The 19,975-nt window shown below is 55.3% G+C and overlaps 7 protein-coding genes across 7 annotated transcripts; 2 read left to right on the forward strand and 5 right to left on the reverse strand.

Annotated features, from left to right (window-relative positions):
- Positions 1 to 264: 264 nt before the first annotated feature.
- Positions 265 to 2,275, forward strand: PG985_011107 (uncharacterized protein; the record flags this gene model as incomplete). Its single annotated transcript, XM_066830874.1, has 4 exons — positions 265 to 636; positions 699 to 1,741; positions 1,779 to 2,161; positions 2,229 to 2,275. The coding sequence occupies 4 exons, from the start codon at positions 265 to 267 to the stop codon at positions 2,273 to 2,275; spliced, it is 1,845 nt and encodes a 614-aa protein (XP_066681556.1).
- A 360-nt stretch (positions 2,276 to 2,635) lies between these two features.
- PG985_011108 (digeranylgeranylglyceryl phosphate synthase protein) lies at positions 2,636 to 3,655 on the reverse strand (the record flags this gene model as incomplete). Its single annotated transcript, XM_066830875.1, has 1 exon — positions 2,636 to 3,655. One exon carries the CDS (start codon positions 3,653 to 3,655, stop codon positions 2,636 to 2,638), a length of 1,020 nt encoding a protein of 339 aa, XP_066681557.1.
- Positions 3,656 to 4,524: 869 nt separating this feature from the next.
- On the reverse strand, positions 4,525 to 5,176 carry PG985_011109 (uncharacterized protein; the record flags this gene model as incomplete). Its single annotated transcript, XM_066830876.1, is given in 5 exon segments — positions 4,525 to 4,740; positions 4,759 to 4,766; positions 4,820 to 5,021; positions 5,075 to 5,120; positions 5,160 to 5,176. 5 exon segments carry the CDS (start codon positions 5,174 to 5,176, stop codon positions 4,525 to 4,527), a joined length of 489 nt encoding a protein of 162 aa, XP_066681558.1.
- A 1,345-nt stretch (positions 5,177 to 6,521) lies between these two features.
- Positions 6,522 to 8,252, reverse strand: PG985_011110 (FAD binding domain-containing protein; the record flags this gene model as incomplete). Its single annotated transcript, XM_066830877.1, has 1 exon — positions 6,522 to 8,252. The coding sequence occupies one exon, from the start codon at positions 8,250 to 8,252 to the stop codon at positions 6,522 to 6,524; it is 1,731 nt and encodes a 576-aa protein (XP_066681559.1).
- A 3,552-nt stretch (positions 8,253 to 11,804) lies between these two features.
- Positions 11,805 to 13,675, reverse strand: PG985_011111 (general substrate transporter; the record flags this gene model as incomplete). The annotated part of the gene is made up of 4 exons (XM_066830878.1): positions 11,805 to 12,969; positions 13,013 to 13,241; positions 13,304 to 13,434; positions 13,494 to 13,675. The coding sequence occupies 4 exons, from the start codon at positions 13,673 to 13,675 to the stop codon at positions 11,805 to 11,807; spliced, it is 1,707 nt and encodes a 568-aa protein (XP_066681560.1).
- A 498-nt stretch (positions 13,676 to 14,173) lies between these two features.
- Positions 14,174 to 14,946, reverse strand: PG985_011112 (uncharacterized protein; the record flags this gene model as incomplete). The annotated part of the gene is made up of 2 exons (XM_066830879.1): positions 14,174 to 14,194; positions 14,518 to 14,946. 2 exons carry the CDS (start codon positions 14,944 to 14,946, stop codon positions 14,174 to 14,176), a joined length of 450 nt encoding a protein of 149 aa, XP_066681561.1.
- A 2,235-nt stretch (positions 14,947 to 17,181) lies between these two features.
- PG985_011113 (Aspyridones efflux protein apdF) lies at positions 17,182 to 18,766 on the forward strand (the record flags this gene model as incomplete). The annotated part of the gene is made up of 3 exons (XM_066830880.1): positions 17,182 to 17,877; positions 17,960 to 18,190; positions 18,257 to 18,766. The coding sequence occupies 3 exons, from the start codon at positions 17,182 to 17,184 to the stop codon at positions 18,764 to 18,766; spliced, it is 1,437 nt and encodes a 478-aa protein (XP_066681562.1).
- Positions 18,767 to 19,975: the final 1,209 nt, after the last annotated feature.

A 19,975-nucleotide genomic window follows, 5' to 3' on the forward strand; every position in this document is an offset into this window, starting at 1 on the left:
CTACCCGCCGTCGAAGGATTTCATCACACCACAAGAGTGAACTATCGACATGAAGGGTAATGAGAACACAGGGTGAGGAGGTCACGTTACGAGAGTTTGCCATCGAAACTATGGAAGAAGAGACTATATAAAAGAGAATGGTAGTTTGATCGTAAATCTGTTGACGCCAGAGACCCCGTGCTATCATCCTCTCGCCCTCCAGTGATCCTTCTAGCAAACAATCCAATTGCATTGGCCGTAGTTTGCCAGTGCCTTCTGATCACCATGCACAGCCCCCTGAGCCATCTCGGGCTCGGCGCCGTCCTGCTTGTTGCATCCGTGACCGCAGTGAACGCAGCCCCGACCCAGCATAGCATCCGCGCCCGCCAGCTTCTCGGGTCCTCGTTTGGTGTTCCCGGGGACGACCGGACCTTCGACTACGTCGTGGTCGGCGGCGGCACCGCCGGCCTCACCATCGCCACCCGGCTCGTCGAGCAACGGGCCGGCACCGTCGCCGTCGTGGAGGCCGGCACCTTCTACGAGCTTTCCAACGGGAACCTGTCCCAGGTGCCGGCCACCGACGGCGCCTTCACCGGCAAGGCGGTCGACGACTGGCAGCCCATGATCGACTGGGGCTACATCACAACTCCGCAGAAGGTAAGACAATCCCCGAGCACCCTTTCGAAGCATTCTGTACTGACTGACGACTGGGACACCAGGGTGCCAACAACGAGCCGATCCACTACGCTCGAGGCAAGACCCTCGGGGGCAGCTCGGCCAGAAACTACATGCTATACCATCGAGCGACGAAATCAACGTACCAGATGTGGGCCGACGAAGTGGGCGATGAAAGCTACGAATGGGACAACTTCCTCCCCTACTTTGAAAAGAGCCTGAACTTCACTCCGCCCAATGCGGACCTCCGATTCCCCAACAGTACCCCGGTCTACGACGACTCGGTCCTCGGCGACGGAAGCGGCCCGCTCCACGTCTCCTTTCCCAACTATGCCCAGGTTATGGCCAGCTGGGCCGTCCGAGGTCTGGAGGCCATCGGCATCCCCGTCATCGACGGCTTCCAGAGCGGGAATTTGCTCGGGCAGAGCTATAGCATCTTCACCATCGACCCGTCCAAGGGGACCCGCGACTCGTCCGAGACCTCGTTCCTGCGCCAGGGCCTCGAGTACGACGCCTACACCGTCTACCCCCTCACGCTCGCCAAGCGGGTCCTCTTCGACGACCAGAAACGGGCGACGGGCGTGGTCGTGGACACGCAGGGCGCCCAGTACACCCTCACAGCCAACAAGGAGGTCATCGTCTCGGGCGGCTTCGTCGGCTCCCCCCAGCTCCTCCAGGTCTCCGGCGTCGGGCCCCGCAACCTCCTGGCCCAGCACGACATCCCCGTCGTCGCCGACCTGCCGGCCGTGGGCCAGGGCCTGCAGGACCACGTCTTCTTCAGCCTGACGTACGAGATCAACGGCCCCACCATGTCGACCCTGCAGTTCCCCGACTACGCCGCCGAGCAGGCCGCACTCTACCACGACACCCACGGCGGCCTGTACTCGAACCCCTCGACCGACGTCCTGGGCTGGGAGAAGGTGCCCGACGCCCTGCGGAGCGGGTGGGACAACGAGACCCGAGCGGTCCTGGACGCCTACCCGCCCGACTGGCCCGAGCTCGAGTACATCTCGCTGGGCGCCTGGCTGGGCGACCAGCAGGACTCGCGCAACGGCGCCCCGCAGAACGGCCGCAGCTACGGCTCGCTGTGCGTGGCGCTCTGCGCGCCGCGGTCGCGGGGGGAGTGTTGATATCGCCTCGGCCGACGCCGCGACGCACCCGCTGATCAACCCCAACTTCCTCGTTGACCCGACGGACCGGGCCGTCGCCGTCGCGGGCTTCAAGCGCGCGCGGGACTTTTGGGAAAGCGACGCCATGGCCGGGATCCGGGTCGGCGGCGAGGCGTACCCGGGAAGCGAGGTGCAGAGTGATGCTGAGATCCTCGAGGCGATTCGGGTCGGCTACAATACCGTCTATCATGGCGCCTCGACTTGCAAGATGGGCAAGCGCGGGGACAAAGAGGCCGTCGTGGATTCGCGGGGGCGCGTGTTTGGGGTCCAGGGGCTGCGGGTCGTGGATGCGTCTATCTTTCCGGAGTTGCCGCCGGGGCACCCCCAGGCCACTGTTTGTAAGTTATTTTCCTTGGAGCCCATAATACTGCTTGGTGGCACAAAACTGACTTTTTCGAACCATAGATGCTCTGGCGGAGAAGATTGCCTGCGACATATCCTCCAATTGCTGAAAAGTCGACTGATTGTGTTAAGTGCATGGGTTGTAGTTCGTTTCTTGGGGGTCTCTTATGCGCCTTACTTTTTCTTTTGTCAAGCTTTTGCAACTTTGTTCTTTTCTGTCTCGTTCCTTTTCATGCTGTACTTTAGTCAGTTGTTGATAACCAACATAGCGGGATTGTTGCCGTCGCACATATTGTTCATACGCTGCCTACTATTGTAAACCTACGTACATTCACGGGCTGGGGAAGCTCAAGTATTTACTCACTGTACTTGATGTTCATTGAATATAGTCTGACCAATACATGCCGGTGAAACGAGCCAATCTCGTCCTTCGCCATTCGGCGATCCCCGGACGCCGGAAGCTCGTTCCCTTACTCGATGTGCACACCCGCAGTGTAACGATACAAGCAGGGCAGGGCATACAGACTAGCAGTCCAGAAGGCCCATAGCTGCCAGGTAGCCCTATCAGACGCCGGCGTACGAAGCGTCAGGCACCGGAACACGACCCACGCACCCAACAAAACGACATAAGCACTAATGACCATCAGGGGTGCGGATAACGCGGGTGCTTCGCCCCTGCTCCTGCCCCCGTCACAACCCCCTAGCCCCCAGAACGCTGTGCAGACGACAGACCAGGCCCCAACGGGAATGGCGATGGTCCATCGCGCCGCGCCGTCGCCTAGGACGTGCGGCGCTGTCCGCCGCCCCCTCTGCCGATCCCCCTCCTGGTCTTTGAGATCCTGGACCTGCATCGTGGTGAGGATGACGGCGCTGATGACGAGTATCCATAGTACTGCGTCGGGGGTCAGCCCCGAGAGCGGGCCGCCGCTGGCGACCTTGACCGAGCCCAGATTGTACAAGCCAAAGGCGGCAGCGATGATGACGTTGCGCTGGATCCAACCGTCGTCGCCGCCGCCTAGGTCGTTGTACATCCACGTCAGCGCGAACAGGAGGGCCGTTTCCGTCCCGGTGTCAAACAGCACGTGGTTTAACCCTAGGACGAGAGGCAGCAGCACCAGCATGGCCCGCCGTAATTGGTCGGACGTGAGCAGGCCGCTGGGCACCGGCCTCCACGGCTTGTTGGCTGCGTCCTCCAGGGCCGACTCGGGGAGGCGCTGGTTGGCGAGATCGAAGACGAGCAAGTTGGACCAGTTGAACAGGATGACCGCGGGGAGCCGGAGCAGCACCGCCGACGCCGGGAGGGGCTGCACAAGGAACAGAGGCCCGGCCAGGGCGCCGAAGATGCCGAAGGCGGTGTTGGGCCCGACGAAGGTACCGAAGTCGTCTTGGGTGATGAGCCAGAATAGGTTGGCCAAGCGGGCGAGGCGCTCGAACACACCTCGGGAAGGAATCGACCCTTCAGGGGCCCGGGAGAGAGGCATTACACCCATGTTGACTAACTGGTTTGGTATACTGTTTCTATACTATGATGAGTCCTTCCGAAAAGTCCCTCCGGTTCCCGCTATGGAATTTATACTACAAGCAACCACACTCCCGGGCCCAACCAGCATCCCGGCACATGTTGGTCGGAACGCAATAAAACGTCGATGTGCGGCGTTGGGCCGCTCAGCTTGACGTCAGACGATAATGCCGGCATATATGATTGGGACGGGTAAATGGTTCGGCAGTGCCCGTTGGCATCACTGAGGTGCTGAGCCGTAGCGTCGCAGGATGAACAAGCAAACTGTCGCCGCATCTGGCAGTTTGAGTCCGAGGCTAGAGCAAGAATGGACAAACTGGGCTGACCAACAGGCGCAAACCCGTTATAACGAGCAGCCATCACTGTGGAGCAAACAATGCAAATGTGACAAGTAATGCGTAGTAAGCCGCGAGACGTACGATAAGGGAAAGAAAGAGTGAAGGAAAAGTCCCTGATACTCTTGACCTCGACCCAATTGTGGGAACGATATCCCGGTATTGGCCGCGGGGTGGCTAACCTATGCCGATACCCCCTGTCATCACGTACTAGTACGAAGAGCAGGGGGTGGGACCCGTTCTGTCAAATCAGGGCAGCGTTCCCTGTGGAGGGGGAACGGCTCCCATCCGACCTCGGTTACATAATCAAAATGACTATTGTGTTGTATACCTACCTGTCATCGCCGTTAGGAGTTCTTGTGATGATCTAATCCATGCCTTCTCTGTCATGCATTTTCGTACGCCACCAACGCACACTTGAGAGCCACCCATAACCGACATCTTTAGTAAAGACCCGATCTTAATTCAGTATACCCTCAAGAGGACTGTCCATAAGAGGGAGATTCTAGCACGGTGTCTGCGCAATACGAAGCTCATGACTCCTGGATACTGCAGAAAACCTGTCAGGGCTCTGTGCGAACGGGAAGCCGTTCCAGACGTAGTTCAGCAAATTCTTCGACGTAATCTCCCCCTCCTTGCCCTTGAGCTCCCAGATGTCCCAGTCAGCCCAGACCACTCTGCCGCCGAGAAACTTGGCCTCGGGCCGGGTGACCCAGTTGGGCTACGAATGCTCACTTACTAACTTCCCTTTGGACAACTAAAGAGCTGTGAGGAGGGGAGTGATTGCTAGCAACGCTTACGAGTGTCCATGTGCACCATCGGCGAATCCGGTGTAGCCCCCGAGCCCCAAAAGATGGCCGCGTCGACCATGCCCGAATGCACCGTCGTCACATTGAGGACCGGGTTCTCGACGAGGTTGGCGGCGTTGCGGCCGACTAGGATCAAGGTCTTGGCTCCGGCTTTGGTATAGGCGAGGGCGGTTCCCCGGCCCAGTCCAGTCCACTATGCACAAATACACATTGGTTAGGTATATGAGACTCTGGAGAGTCACTTACAGCGCCGGTGATCACGACTGTCTCGCCTTCATGGCTGACCTTCGCGCTGGCGTAGTCGATGGCGGGGTAGATATCGTTATGCCACTAGGAAGCCCGAGTCATTGTCACTCAAAGGCCCATCATCGCAGTACACGCCGTCATTTCTTCACCACGGCCTAGTAATATGCCGCGGCGTGAATGAAGTGCGGTTCAAGTTTTTTCTTGTCATAGCCGTCAAAGATCGGATAGGCGGCTGCATGATGAATTGGGATTGGTGGTTCTGGTCATGTCAAAGTGGAATCAAACAGGCAAAGAGAGCGACGATGTATGCGAAGACAAGAAGAAAAGAAAGGGGGTCGTTCCGAAGAGACGTCTTGTCTATAGTATCACAAAGTCGACCTTCGCCAGGCAGCAGCTTCTGAGACGACTACACCGGAAGCCTTACGAGAATCTCGCCGCTCTGTTGACATACCCCTCCGCCTCGAGCCACTGTGTTTGAATTGGGTAAGGTAGGGAATGGAGCAAGTGTACGTAAACCAAGACACTTTTTTCGATCCCGGAACCGTCAAATGCGGCACAGATGTTGGCTTGCTGAGTGAATATGGCTATACTAATTGTGTTTCCTGAGATACTTATACAGATTGGGGGTTTTAAACTAGGCTATGCTCAGGAACTACTTTGATAGCCTCACCAACGCTAACATTCCAGACAAAAAAAAAAAAAAAAGAAATGATTTCTTGGACCAGCTGAGCTCAGTTCGTCGAAAATCCATTTTGTGGGGGTGTCGATGCGGAGATGCCATTGCGGGAGGCGTTGGTGGAGAAAAAGGGGCAGGGGAGGGGGGTATTAACAGCGGGTCTGGTCGACTAACGGCCACACACCCTAAGTGCCAAGGCCACTCATGTAAGTCCTTGCTTTAGTGCTGACCACCAAGGTGGATGGAATACCCGTAAGCACATCTATGGTTTGCGCTCCGAGTATGTAGAGATGCTGACATGCATCTCAAACTATTGATTTATGCCTTGGCTGATGCACTCTTTGGCAGCAATGTCCCCCAATCCAGTATGGACAACCGTTGTCTCGTGGTCGGCTACGCGCCATCTCAAACATGTTGGGCTGACTTGTGAGACGAGTCGAGGTTGGCGTGGGATGCATCAAGGCCAATTGTAAGACTTTCCAACCATACGCAGCACTCTGGAAAGCTAAACGGGGACCAGACAGATCTGGTAGGGCGTAGTGCAAGATCTGGATCTCTCGCTGCTGACTTCTTGACTTGGCGTTCAACCGACGTCGAACCAAAAACGCAGGCACGCAGCAAAGCTGTCTTGTCGACCACATCCACCAGATTTGCGGATTAGTTTATAGTCTATTATGTGCTAAATTCGATGTACATCAATATAAAACTGTATCTCACAATAGCAGCATAGTAAAGCCCACTTTGATTGCCAGGTTGCACCTTCTTCCGACCCTACTTCACCCGGCACAGCCGACCATCGCCCCTTTCTTCCCACTCCTCGCTGCCCACGGCGGTCTTGGCGTACATGATACTCTTCGGATCGTACTTGCGCTTGATCTCCAACAGCCTCTGGTAGTGATTCCCATACAGCGTCCGCTGAAAGTCAGGCTGCTGAAAATCCGCCTCGTTCAAGTACGCGCCCCCGTTGGGCGTCAGCCGCGCCAGCGCCGGGACCAGGTCGTGGGTGATCTGGTCCTGCCCCGCGACCGAGGCGCTCCAGTCCGTGTAGTTGAGCGGCGTGCCGAGCGCGGCCCCGATCAGCGTCTTGCGCATGTACGGCTGCACCGCCACGTCGTCGGGCGACCGCACCCCGGCCGCCACGTTGTAGCTCACGCCCGACAGCAGGGCCGTGGTGCTGATGTGCCGGATCGCCCCGACCAGCGCGTCCGTGTCGAGGTCCCGCGGCAGCAGCCGGCCGCCCAGGTTGTAGTCGGACACGTTCCAGCTCGCCGTCTGCTGGTAGAACTGGTAGCTCGCGAGGAATGTCGCGTGCTGGGCCGAGGAGTACGTGTAGTTCAGCCCCGCGGCCTCGAGGATGTCGAGCATGGGCTGCATCAGCGCGTCGAGCTCGGCCGAGGTCAGGCCCGGCGCCACCGCGGGCGAGACCATGAAGCCGAAGGGGGCGGCGATCCAGGACACGAAGGCGCCCGCGTCGACGAGGCCCGGCAGCGCCTTCTGGATCCAGCCGCCGATGGCGGAGTACAGGGCGTCGGCGTTGTCGCCTGTGTTGGGCACCGTCATCGATGCCGTGGACCCAATGGTGTCGGGGAAGGCCTTGACGGTGACAGACGTGACGACGCCGAAGGTGCCGCCGCCACCACCGCGAAGGGCCCAGAACAGGTTTGTATTCTCCGTGGCGGAAGCCTTGAGGGGTTCCCCGCTCGGTGATACGACCTCCATTTCGAGAACCTGATCGGCAGCCAAGCCATGTCTCGACGCCAGCGGCCCGTGACCACCACCCTGGATGAACCCGCCTCCCATGGCCACGGTCGGGCAGTTGCCACCGACAACATTGAGCCCGTGGGAGTCAGCAAACTTGTACGCCTCAAGAGACTCGACCCCGGCTCCTAACTTGATAGCGGGTCCAGTATACTCGGAGCTTGAGTAGTGGTCCAGAAGCTCCATCGACTTGAGGTTATGTATCCAAATGGAGAGGGAGTGAGCCCCGGTCGACTTTCCGAGGTAGTCATGGCCAGTATTGCGAATGACCAAGCGAATGTTCTTCTCGGCCGCAAAGCGGATGCCCGCCTGGATATCCGAGACCTCCGTGGCCTTGATCACGTACACCGCGTCCGTGCCGGTGGTGCAGGGCGCATCCGGCCCCGACCAGGGATTGCAGCTGTTGTCGGTGAATTGGTAGGACATGGGCGAGGCCGGGTCCACGAGGTGCGTCTCGGGGAAGAACCAGACGTCCCGCAGCGCCGCGCACCGCGCCTCGTCGTACAGACCGCTGGGCTGCCCGTTCAGGGTCTTGTGGCAGGGCGCGGCGAGCGGCACGCTCTGGATCAGCTTGCCGCCGACCGTCGCGTTCAGCTGGGCCCAGTCGGACGTTTGGGGCCACGCCGCGTCGCTCGGGGTGGTGCGGCAGCCCGCGGGACAGCCCGGGAAGTCGCGGTCGTGGGTCCTCGTGGCGATCGCCGCCACGAGGACCGAGGACCAGACCAACGCGCTCCGGATGGACATCGTCGTTTGTCGTGCCGGGTAACGGGGCGAAAAGAAATACAGGCGACGAAATGGGGGCAAAAGGAAACGACGATGGGAACTACTGACTTGGCAATGAATAGAAAGATGAAGCACATTCAGTGTGACCGGGCACGTCAGTTATGAATGTCATCGTAAAAGCAAGAGCAAGGAGCGGATGCCGGATTAGATGGGTCCTTAATCGCAAATCTGTAGCCCGCCCTCGCAAACAGCAATTAGCTGCTGAGCTGCTGTGCCGTTTTCTGTCCCGCTTGCCCCGACTCCGCGGCATGCATGGCCACATGGGAGGTACGGGGGTACAAGGAGCTACCCCTGGCGCATTTCTGACGATCCCTGTTGCCCTGTTCGGAAATGATGTGCCTTTACGGACTCTGGTGTCTGCTGTGCTTACGATGCGATATCACCACAGTTCTATTTACAGAGCTATTAGATCCACACACCAGTCTGTCCTTTGCATAGAGGATTCGACTGCATATGCGGCGACCTCGTGCCTCTAGGCAAGAAGGATGCACTGTAATTGAACCCAGAGATTCGAGTCATAGCTGAATGCTTCCCGCGATATGCCAAGCTTCCTTCAATCTGTAGTCATGCCTGATCAAGTCCACCCGTTCATGGAGAACCCAGGCTATTCGGTTAGACGTCTTTACGTTTCTCATTCTCGCAATCTTGACCATGTGAATTTACATCATAGTCAAGATAAGCACTAGAGACTTCCACGTGGATGGTGCAGCAATCATCCGTCCGTTGCCTCCTTGCTTACGGCAGAAGGATGTACACTATGGGGTAATCTCGTTCCGGGCCTTCCGGTCATCTTCATAACCTCTCTCTCAACCCCCTTGTCAGTCTGATTGGTCACTAGTAATATTTGTCACCAATTAGGTGTTAACAGTAATTTGGTGGCGTCTTTTGAAACCATCCCTTGGAAACAGGTCGCGGTACAACAAAAGGCATGTGTCTCATGCTATAGTTTGCTATCGACGACGTCAACTTGGATACCATGTACGTGCGCCTGCAAGTTCGCTTTGCTAGACCTGTATCTTTAGCTGTTTCGCCATGATGTGGTCACTGGCAGGATCTTCTAGGTCTTCATGGCCCTCGTCGTCTCTTACGCTATAGTGTTCTTGACATAGTTCATGACCCGGTGTATACCCGTGGAGTCCACGTGGGATCAAGTGATGTCCCAGAGGAACTGCCGACCCATTGTGATCCAGGAGATCGCCTCCGTGAACGCGAACCTCTACCTTGACTCGGGCGAGCCAGTGGTTGCAGCAGCAGGACGAGGACAGACTTCTGAAGACGGGCAATCGGTTGATGCCCCTGTAGAGAGTTATTGTGAGAAATCATGAACTTTGTATGTCTCCCTCGCCATTAAGAATGGTAGAGCCGGAACTGGGACATAATTCTTATTCGATATGAGCTTAGGGGATACCATAATTCATCAAGCAAACGAATACCAAGCCGGAGCAGCTGCATCGAAACCAGTGTCCAGAGACAAAAAGACCCATGCAAGAAACGTGGCGCATGCACTTGGCTTCTGGAAATACACGTGTCTTGCTGCTGAATGCAACCATCAGCGGCGCAGTCAGCATGCAAGAGTAAGACAAGCGGGGTTTGAGCATACTCAACGGCCACATGGTGTGGAGATGGATGCTACCCACCTTGCATGAAGCTCTGCTTATTTTGCGGCAATTTCGCCATAAACTGCTCTTCAAATCTACTTGGAGAGCTGAAAGTTACGGCGCAGTCAAGATTTTGCAACTACTTGGCTCCGATTTCTGCTGTTGCAGATAACCTCAGATGCAAGGATGCGATCCTTCTGGACAGGGGTGGTGCCATGGTCCCTCGATTATGCGACTCCGCGGTACGTTCGCCGTATCAGGCAGGTGTGGAATCAGTGCCAATCAGAACTGAGATGGGCGGGGATCACTCCAACTGAGCTTGGTGAAGCTTTCATTGAACCCGGTTCTTTCGGTAGCCCAATGCTGTGCATGTTAGGCACTCGGCCTTGGCTTACATGTACAAGTGTGTAAGAGCTATACTCATGCGGTTGTTATGTAAGATTGAAACGCATAGGGTCTTTTACGTCCAGTTCCCATTGTATGCCAAGCTGGCCCAGTTGAGTCGGGCTACCATGAAAGATAACCATAAAATAAAGGTATCATGCGTCATTCGACAACTTGATCCTCCCGCTCGACATTCGAATTTCTCTATCAGGGGGATTTCCAGAACACCGGCTGGGGATCATTGAACGCCTAGGCACAATATATACGGGTATATCTATTCAGTTGGATGCGCAACGGCAGCATCTGTTATGGGCCCGATTGGTGTCACCTTAGCTAGGTATGCATTAACTATGATAACATAGCTTCGGCCGCCCAGAAAGGAGAATATATGTGTTTGAGTAGGTGGATTACGGGGATGCTAACGCGGTTGGCGATGGAATATCGCGCTGGGAAATGTCGGTATCTTGGCCATAACATGGACTGTTGAAATCTTATCGTGATTTCGGAGGAGCCGGAAAAGGTATCTCCATCCGTGTTATATAGAAGGTAAGTTGAAACACAACTTCTCTTCGTCCGTTATGGCCATCTAACCACTATTGCTCACCAAATTGATAATACACAGCTGCCCAATCTATTATCCGAAAACGTGGGACTACCAACCAGTCTACCACCTACTCGACCATGCCAGAGTCACCTACCAAACGATTGGTCAAACTCGACCTCGAAACTGATGTCATCTATCTGTGCCTTTTGGGCCCAATCAAACGATTCGTATCCAGATGATTCATTGCACGGATGGTTGTCTTGGGCAGGCGAGCTGGTCCATGCCTCTTACGGCATGCGACTAATCGCATTCTTGATCGCTACGAGCAACTACTGGGTTTGAGGTCCCAGAATGAGTCCAGAGGATTACATGAAGTGACCAAGATTTTGACTCTATTCCCCAAAACTTCAGACTTGGCTATGTTATCAATTTAAAGAGATATACATACATCTGCTTCTGAAGCTTCCTATATAGTATGCGCCATCTCCTGGCGATGAAAATATGTGCAGTTATTGGTGAGGCTCTTAAAGACATTTGTTCATTGTACCCAATCTTTAATGGGGCGCTGAAGATAGGCGTTTGCGGGGTCAAGCGGGCTGTTCAATCCACCAATTCCACCAATCCGCTTTACCCATCACCCCCGCGGCACTAGATGAGCCCTCTGGAATGTGCCCGCTGGAGAAGCAACAAGCACCAACTGCCAACCTAGCTACTCGACATTCAACTGCTTCCGAACTGTTCAACATGAAACACAAGTGGTGTTCACGTCCCCTGATAACTCGGCCAATACCAAAAAGATCGAGACAGATCATCTAGCAGCTAATTTCTCCTACCCTCCCAATGGGAAGAGAACCATGCGCCAAGACGTTGTACAGATCATCTTTCACAGAAGCGCATCAGTCGACAGAAGTCTAATAATCTGCGCCTAGAACTTTCAACCACGCCCTCCCCATCACCAACCCTTGAATAATATGACGACACCCCTAGCTAAGCCTCTGTTTCCGTTTTCTTGGCCACTGCATCGCCACTGCCCGCGACTACCCGATCCTTGACTGCCAAGTCCTCCGCGTAAGCATCAACGTGATGCACGGCAAACCGGCGCGTGGGCACCCCGGCCGCGAACATGAGATCGAGCTCCTCGAAAGTGCGGTCCTTGGTTTCCGTGAGCCGGAAGAACGCCCACAGCAGCGTCAGCGCCGCCCAGCCGCACCAGAAGAAACCCGTGTAGCCGCGCCAATTCCAGCTCGTCGGGTTCACCATGTAGGGCTCCAGGATGTTGGCCCACAGCAGCGTCAGATAGTACACATTGCGCGCGAGGCAGATGGTCTTGGACCGCAACCGCGTCGACGACACCTCGGCTGGGATCGTCCAGCCCATCGGCCCTACGGACAGCGAGAACGTGAAGAGCCATACAAGACATAGCGACGACTGCGCCCAGACGACGCCGTTGTTACGCGCCCCGGTCGTCAGCACGCCGATGATGAACAGATACGCGACGATGCCCGACATGCCACAGAGATAAATGGTCCGTCGCCCCACGCGTCGCATCAGAAACCACGACAGGATCGTGCCGACGAAGGCAATGGCCGTCCCGCCTAGCCCCAGCTTGTACGCGTCGTCGGCGCCCATGCCGGCCTGCTGGAAGAAGTAGGTACCCGAGTAAGCGAATTGAGAGCCCGCAAGGACCTGACCGGCGAAGGATACACATGCAATCTCGGTCCGTCGCCGGTGGCTGCCCCGGAAGCAGACGATGTACGAGCTGCCCGCCTCGATCTCCCGCTCGAGGGCATTGGTGTGCACCATCATCGCCAGCGTCTGCGGCGCCTTGTCGCGTTGGGGCCCGGACGTGACGCGCCGCAGGACCTTCTCGGCTTCCTCCAGTCGCACTCTTTGGACCAGCCACCACGGGCTCTCTGGCATGAAGAGGCACGCCACGAAAAGGGGAACCGGCCAGACCCACTGCACCGCGAAGGGGATGCGGTAGGACCACTGGTCGTCACGTTTCAGCAAGCCCTGGATTACGCCTGCCCCGATGAACTGTCCGATGGCGAAGCACATGTTGACGTAAGCGGTTAAGTAGGACCGCAGGGCCAAAGGCAGTATCTCAGATGCATACGCGGGGCCAATCGTCGCAAAGATACCCCATGGAACCCTGTAATGAGTGCTCAGTTAAGACAAGCCAGGGGGTAACAAACGACGGAGAGCAAATCGGGTAGTGACTGGAAAGAAGGACTTGCCCGCAGAGTACTTGTCCGATTGTCTGCACGGCAGGGCTCTTCCCAAAGAAAGATGGGAAGATAAACGCGGTCATAGCCAGCAGCGATGCCAAGAACACGCGCTTGAATCCGAAGTGGCTGATCAGGTAGCCATTGAGAAAGACCCCGATGATGCAGCCGGCTATCGAGCCTCCCCATAGTGCAGACTCTGTTAACATATCATTAGTGAATCGTAGGGATACTGCTGGCCCCATCACATTCCGAACTTACGCCAAGCTGCCGCCACCTGGTATCCCGCATCGCCGCCGTGGTTCTCGCCGAACTGTTTCTGAAACGCCGGGAAGCCGAGGAAGTTGCCCATCAGGATGGTGTCGTAACCTGAATAGTTACGTAGCAGCGTCCTAGTCAGTTCCTGCCTCGGTCTGGAGATTCTGACGGCCAAATGAATCGGGTCAAGCACATGCCTTCCATGATGACCGACATGGACACCGTCAACGACCACATGACGGCCCACCGGTGATTCTTGAGAGCCACTCGCACGCTCGTCGCATGCTCGTCGATGTTGCCTGCTTGGGCGTCTTCGCGAGAGTTTCCCACCCATTCAGTGTGACGGTCCTTGTCATCGCGTTTGGGGTCTGCCATGGCGATATTCATTGAGTAACACGAGATACTACCGAAGGAGGCCGAGTAGACAGCTGATCTTCCCAGCTCGCACACGGCAGTGTCATTCTTATAATGATGGCGATCTTCCCCTCATGTTTCCATGTTGGGGAAGGTCGACCTGGGGAACCCCTGTTCTTGCATTTACCCCCGGAACAATACCGTCTGACACTCCCTGAGACTTGCATGTCTCCCCTCAAGAGCCGGATAGAATGAGCCTAGCAGCTATGGATGAAAGAATTGACAGCATGCGATGATATTTTGGGAAACATATGCTGTCTATAGCACGCCATTGATGGGAAACGTTCTATTATTCTTCGTATCGGCGCCCTATGAGTACTCGCCCTATTCTAGTTGAGCTCATGCCGCTCATCCCTCAAAAGATTGAGTAAAATGTCTTGGTTCCCCTCACGAGGCCCATAGCCGCACGAGTAGCATTCAACTACTCGAGGGAAGGGTTACATTGATCTCGCATTCACTTTAGCCGATGACCCTGTCGACCTAAATCAAAGTGCCGTTATGATACCGAGCATAGCTAGCCGTCGCGTCGGCATGGTCTAGATTGGACAGTTGTATTGAAAAGATCATATTTTGAAACTCAATACATCCAAAAGGGAGAAACGTGGTGGTAGCCAAAAGACTTGAGCCAGAAAAACAAGTCAAGATGCGAGTGATTATTTTTGCGAGCCCAGTCTTCGACATATTTCCAATAATCTCGCTTCTGTTGCCCAGTCGCCTACGAGAACTTCAACGTCAGTCGTTATCTCTACAGTCAAATGTCGCTGCCAACCAGATGAACCAGTTCTAGAAAAGACCTTGCTTACTTCGTAAATTCGTTCTTCCACTTCGGGGCCAAGCAAGACGACGGACAAGGTCGCGAGGCACCTGTCGACGCAGCGACGACATGTGCCACAGCCAGTGCTGCGGCCAGCGGAATCGCTGGTCTCGTTCGGCCGCTTGCACAGGAGAGAGGCCAGGATGCCGTAAGACCAGACATCGCTCGTGGCAACGCGGACGGGGTCGGCAAGCCCAGGAAGGCAGAGACAGGGATTCCATGGGCGGTTGCAGGGGCGGGGACGCTCCCTTGGGAACAGGGCGCGGACTCTGTCGAGGCCGATGGACAGGCCTCCGACCAGCGCTTGGGCGCGTCGGTTGACCTGCGAGAAGCGGCACACGGTCTGCACATTGGCCATTTCCAGGATCATGAACAGCAGTTCCGTGGGAAGGACCTCTAGGGCGCCGAGGTCGGCCATTTCTGGTTTTGGGGTTGTCGGGTATCGCTCGAATCAGTATCAAGTATGTATAAAATAAATGACAGTTCTCTTCCAGGACAGTTCCGAAATGGTTCGTGAAAGGGAAAGAAGATGGCATTTTATTCCTTTTGAGAGTTGCCGAACTATTACATTCATCGTTCATGGCATACATGGTTCGCCAATAGCTTGATGAGGCCTCCTGGTGGAGATTGTGAGCGATATCTAATGTCTATCTCTGGTTTCTGTCGCCATTGGCCTCGGGCTTTTCTGTGAATCTCAGTAGCGAATGACTGGCTCTTGGGGATCTACAGTCTGTCTACGTTGCATATTGGCTGTTCCTTCAATCCGGCTGTCAACTCTCGGAGTCAACTTCTCCCCTTGAAAGATGTGAACCTCAAGTCCCAATGTAAATCAACACAGCCAATGGTAACATCATGCCTGTATCTCCTCATACTAGTAGGGACGACAACAATGTCCTGCTAATTGCCAGGAGCCATGGTACATAGCTTGTGCAGTTTAGGATGGCCTCATAGATCAGTTGGACAGGATCGTGGCATCGATCGTGAAGCCTAAACTTCGGATATTGATGTTGCCATAGTAGTCGCTCACCTGCTGGGAATAACTCGAGCAATAGGACCGTAATATTTGTAACATCTAATTGGAGGCACGGATCTCGGGACGGTGCGTAGCGGCGTGTTCCAGAAGAAAGGCACGCTTATCGATTAGCTTCTGCCTTATTGCTCTCCAACTTTTTGGGTTAAAGTTGGTCGCCAGGGGACAACATTTGCCAGCTGCATATTAGGTCAGCTGAACTAGTTCGATCTTCCACCAGTTCCGCTGTTGTCCCAACGGGTTTGGATAAGCTGGCAATCTTCGATTCTAGATATCATTCCAGATGCCATGCATCTTGGCAGACTCGAGGCATCCGGTATTCACGTCGTATGATTATTCAAACGCCCGCCTGTCCAGTAGCGACGTCAGGTATCGAGCAGATCATAGTTCAAAGGGGAGAAGGATATCCATCACTTTAGGTATATCACAATATGTCCTGCCACAACGGATAAAAAAACGAGGAAGATGCTCTCCTAGCTAACCAGGATCCATATGTTCGTGCATGCTTCGTGACAGATGAAAAACATGTTTGGTGTGGCAAGTTTTCAATATAGTAGCTGTTTCGATTGCAACATCTGCAGTAATTATGTTGCCATTCAGGAGCCAAAGAAGACCTTGATGCTGTTGTTAGGGCTAGGCACTAGGGTGCAGGAACCAGAATTGTCGCAACCAATCACGTGGCGAAGTACACGTTGTGAGGCATTGACACACCGAATAGACTTTGGGGAAGCGAACAGATGATGCCGCCTTCTGTGCGTCGCTTTGGGGACAGGTTTCAGATCGTCCAGTATGCCCCGTGGTGACTCGACAGGGTTGGCCCCTGTGGAAAAGGGGCTCCGCACAAAACTGGAGAAATGCTTCGGCAAAAGGTCCACCACCTGTAATGGCAGTGCTATATTTAACCCGGCCAGGCCCCTTTATCGACCACTTCGATAACGCGTATGAACCCATTTGCCCTCTTGGCCTGTTTCTGCCGCGGCGTTTTAGTCGGCTGCCATGAACTGCCAAGATGTACCAAGCTACGCTTAAAGTCTCTTGCTTGTATATTCGTGGCGCGGTGACGACAATGTTCTGCGCCGCTCACCGCAGGTTGCGCTGGTTCGCAACGCCTGCGTCCGAATTCCCATTCGCTCGGCATAACCGACCGCAACTTGACCAGCCCGTTATACCCGAGAGATCCCCAAAACGGACATTCTTAAGTTTGTTTCCTACTGTACCACCATGGGCCCCAAGGTTGCCTTTTGTTGGAGTCCCCCTGGGCTGAACTTGTGACGGGATGGACTGTCGGAGGTAGAACGAACCTTGAGATCGAGAGGGCAGAGCACGATTCATGCGCTCGATGCCTGCCATGAGCCCCCCGAGCTGATCGTGAATCATTCGTCATTGCTGTCACGGAGATCTGCAAACGTCTGTTTGATGACCTGATTACTCGTCGATCCTCGTCGAGTCCTTCCTGGATCTTCTTTCATTATGCTTTTGATGTGCCCCCTCCTTGGTGAGTATAGATATGGCCATCAATGTACATGTTATCTATCCTCTTTGTAATATGTTATCATCCCCACTCGGCATCGGAAACGGTCCTCTTCAGTCAAAGCCACCAAGACCCCTTAAGACGAGACGACGATGACTTCGATACCGCAGGCCACTCTGTCCCGCGTGGACACCGGACCGCCGTGGGAGACTGCCGCCATCGTACGCCAGATCACAGTCACTCTGCCCGGACCGCCGAAATCTTCGTCGACGGAAAAGCTCACCCCGCCTGGGGCCGTATCGCTCCCTCCCAGCAGATACAGCTTCAGCTCAGATGAGGTGGACCCCGCAGACCTCAAAAGCGAGAAGTCCAAGACCACCACCCCAGCAGAAGAGCTCTCCCTCAAAGCCTGGCTCCAGGTCCTCGCCAGCTTCCTGCTCTTGGTAAACGGCTACGGCTACTACTCCTCCTTCGGCGCCTTCCAGGGCTACTGGCAAACCACCCTCCAGCGCTCCCCGGCCGATATCTCCTGGACTGGATCTTTGCAGCTGTCGCTGCCTTTCATCGGTGCCGTCTCGGGCCGCTTCATGGACCAGGGTTATTTCCGCTCCATACTTGTCGCCGGCTGCCTGCTCCAGCTCGTCGGCATCTTCGTCACCCTCCTCGTCGAGCGCCCGGGTCAGTACGTCCAGCTGCTACTGGCGCAGGGCATCATTCAGGGCCTGGGAAACGGCGTCCTCTTCACACCAAGCGTGACGCTTGTCTCACTCTACTTCAAGCGGTACCGGGCGTTTGCGCTGGGGGTCGCGTCTTGTGGCGCGCCTGTCGGGGGTGTGATTTTCACTATGGTGAGTGACTCACCGGGCCTGCATGTTACTCATACCATCCTCGCATCAATTTGGTGCACTTGAGCTAACATCCTGAGTTCAGATCGCAAGGGAGTTGGCACCCAAGATTGGCCACAGCTGGACCATCCGTGTCATGGGCTTTTTCGTCCTCTTCAATTGCGCAGTCATTCTGGCCATTGCGAAACCAAAGAAACTGGAGAAGCCCACGTCAGCCCCGTGGTTCGACTTGCAATCCTGGAAGGACTCCACCTACGTGCTGTTCGCCGTCGGCATCTTCTTCGTCGGCTGGGGACTCAACTTCGCCTCATTCTTCGTAAGCCTTCCACGCTCCCTCTTGCCTTTCCTCTTGGTTTGAACCTCCTCCTAACAAGAGAACCAGATCGCTTCTTACGGCACAAGGTTCGTCGGATTGGAACCGAAGGAGTCGTTGCTCCTGCTACTCATCATGAACGCCGTCGGTGTCCCTGGCCGTCTCGCACCCGCACTCGTCGCGGATCTGTACTGCGGCTCCTTCAACCTGCTGATCCCCTTCGCCATGGGTGTCGGTACGGCCCTCTTGGGCTGGATGGGCGTCTTCTCCGAGCCTAGCTACATCGCCTTTGTGGTCCTGTACGGTGTCTGTGCCAATGCGGTGCAGACGCTGCTGCCCTCGGCCCTCGCGAACCTCACGACTGATCCGGCCAAGATGGGCGTGCGGACCGGCATGGCCTTTACCGTCCTCAGCGTGGCCTGCCTGTCGGGCCCTCCGATTGCGGGGGCTCTGATTGCGCTTGACGGGGGAAAGTATCAGTACGCGCAGATGTTTGGGGGACTGTCCGTCATTGGTGGGGCATGCATCCTGGGACTGGCACGGTGGCTACAGATGAGAGGCAAGCGGCAAAGCATCTGAAACATGCAGCTCTACGAGTAGTCTATATCTCGACTGACACAGGCGTCGTTCCTTATGATTTGTTCGACGCTGTGCAGTTAACGATATACGATCAGTCCCCATTATGACCATGACAAATACAAACAACGTGAATCACACTATGTGGGATCTTGTAACTTTACCAGTGTCTTGGGCGCTAAAAGATGTGACGAAAGAGCACGTTCCTGATAAGAACCAAGGCTCGTCCACAGCTAAGACAAATCAGCTGTTGGGCCAATTCGGCCCCTGACTACTCTTATCCCCGGTGGTTGGTTTTGCTTTTTCGATTCGATTAACTCCGTATTGCGGGATGCACCGTTTCTGGTAGGACCTCTTCTAGACCAATTGAAAGTTTGGACATGATGCTCGGATATTGAGGGTTCACGCGACGAGAAACGTGCAACTCGCACAGGTAACAAGAGACACCGAGGTAGAAATCCCCCCCCCCCTCCCTCCCTCCCCCTTTTTGGAAAACGCATCAAGCATCTCACAGCCAGCATCAGGGACCGACTTGCGTTGAGGCAGCAGTAGTAGTCGACATGTGTGGCTAGTGTCTGTTGCTGTCAGTATTCCAGAAGACAGGTTGGCATATTGCATATCGTTCCACACTAGTGGTACTTCCCAACAAGTGTTTCGCATGCCTCGAGCTAGCCAACCGGTAAACTTAACACCTCGTGTCAACGATGCCTAAGGTTTGGACTTGGCGTAACCAGGCAACGTAAACCCTTTGTTTAATTGGGTTACCCCAATGTGACCTGAGCGGCTAGAGGTCAAGGACCTGCATGATTACGTGAGTCGAAGTCGTCGTCGGATACAAGCGATTAGGTCCAAGATACCAAATCTTCCACCGAAGCTTGATGTGCATCGCTGATCGATCCCGCACGACAACGTGACGTGCAGAAGCTTCACCACAACCGCAGACGGACGGGATCTGGATCTTGGCGCCAGATCTGACAGCCCTGACAGCGGATCGCGACGCAGCTGGCATGGCGTGTTTCGCGTGCAAAGGCTAACAACTTGAGATGAAATATGCACCTGTTCTGATTGAGTTCCAGAAGAGCCTCAGCAACATGGCAAAGGCCGAGGCGGCTGATCCCGCCCGAACGGGTGCGCCTATTCCCACTACCCCCCTCCCCCAAGACGGCAACCTCGGCACCTAGCACGATTACGCCAAGGCTGAGGTTTGAAGAC

The sequence above is a fragment of the Apiospora marii genome (assembly GCF_038362585.1).
Source record: "Apiospora marii strain CBS 49790 chromosome Unknown utg000007l_segment0_segment0, whole genome shotgun sequence".
NCBI lineage: Eukaryota > Fungi > Ascomycota > Sordariomycetes > Amphisphaeriales > Apiosporaceae > Apiospora > Apiospora marii.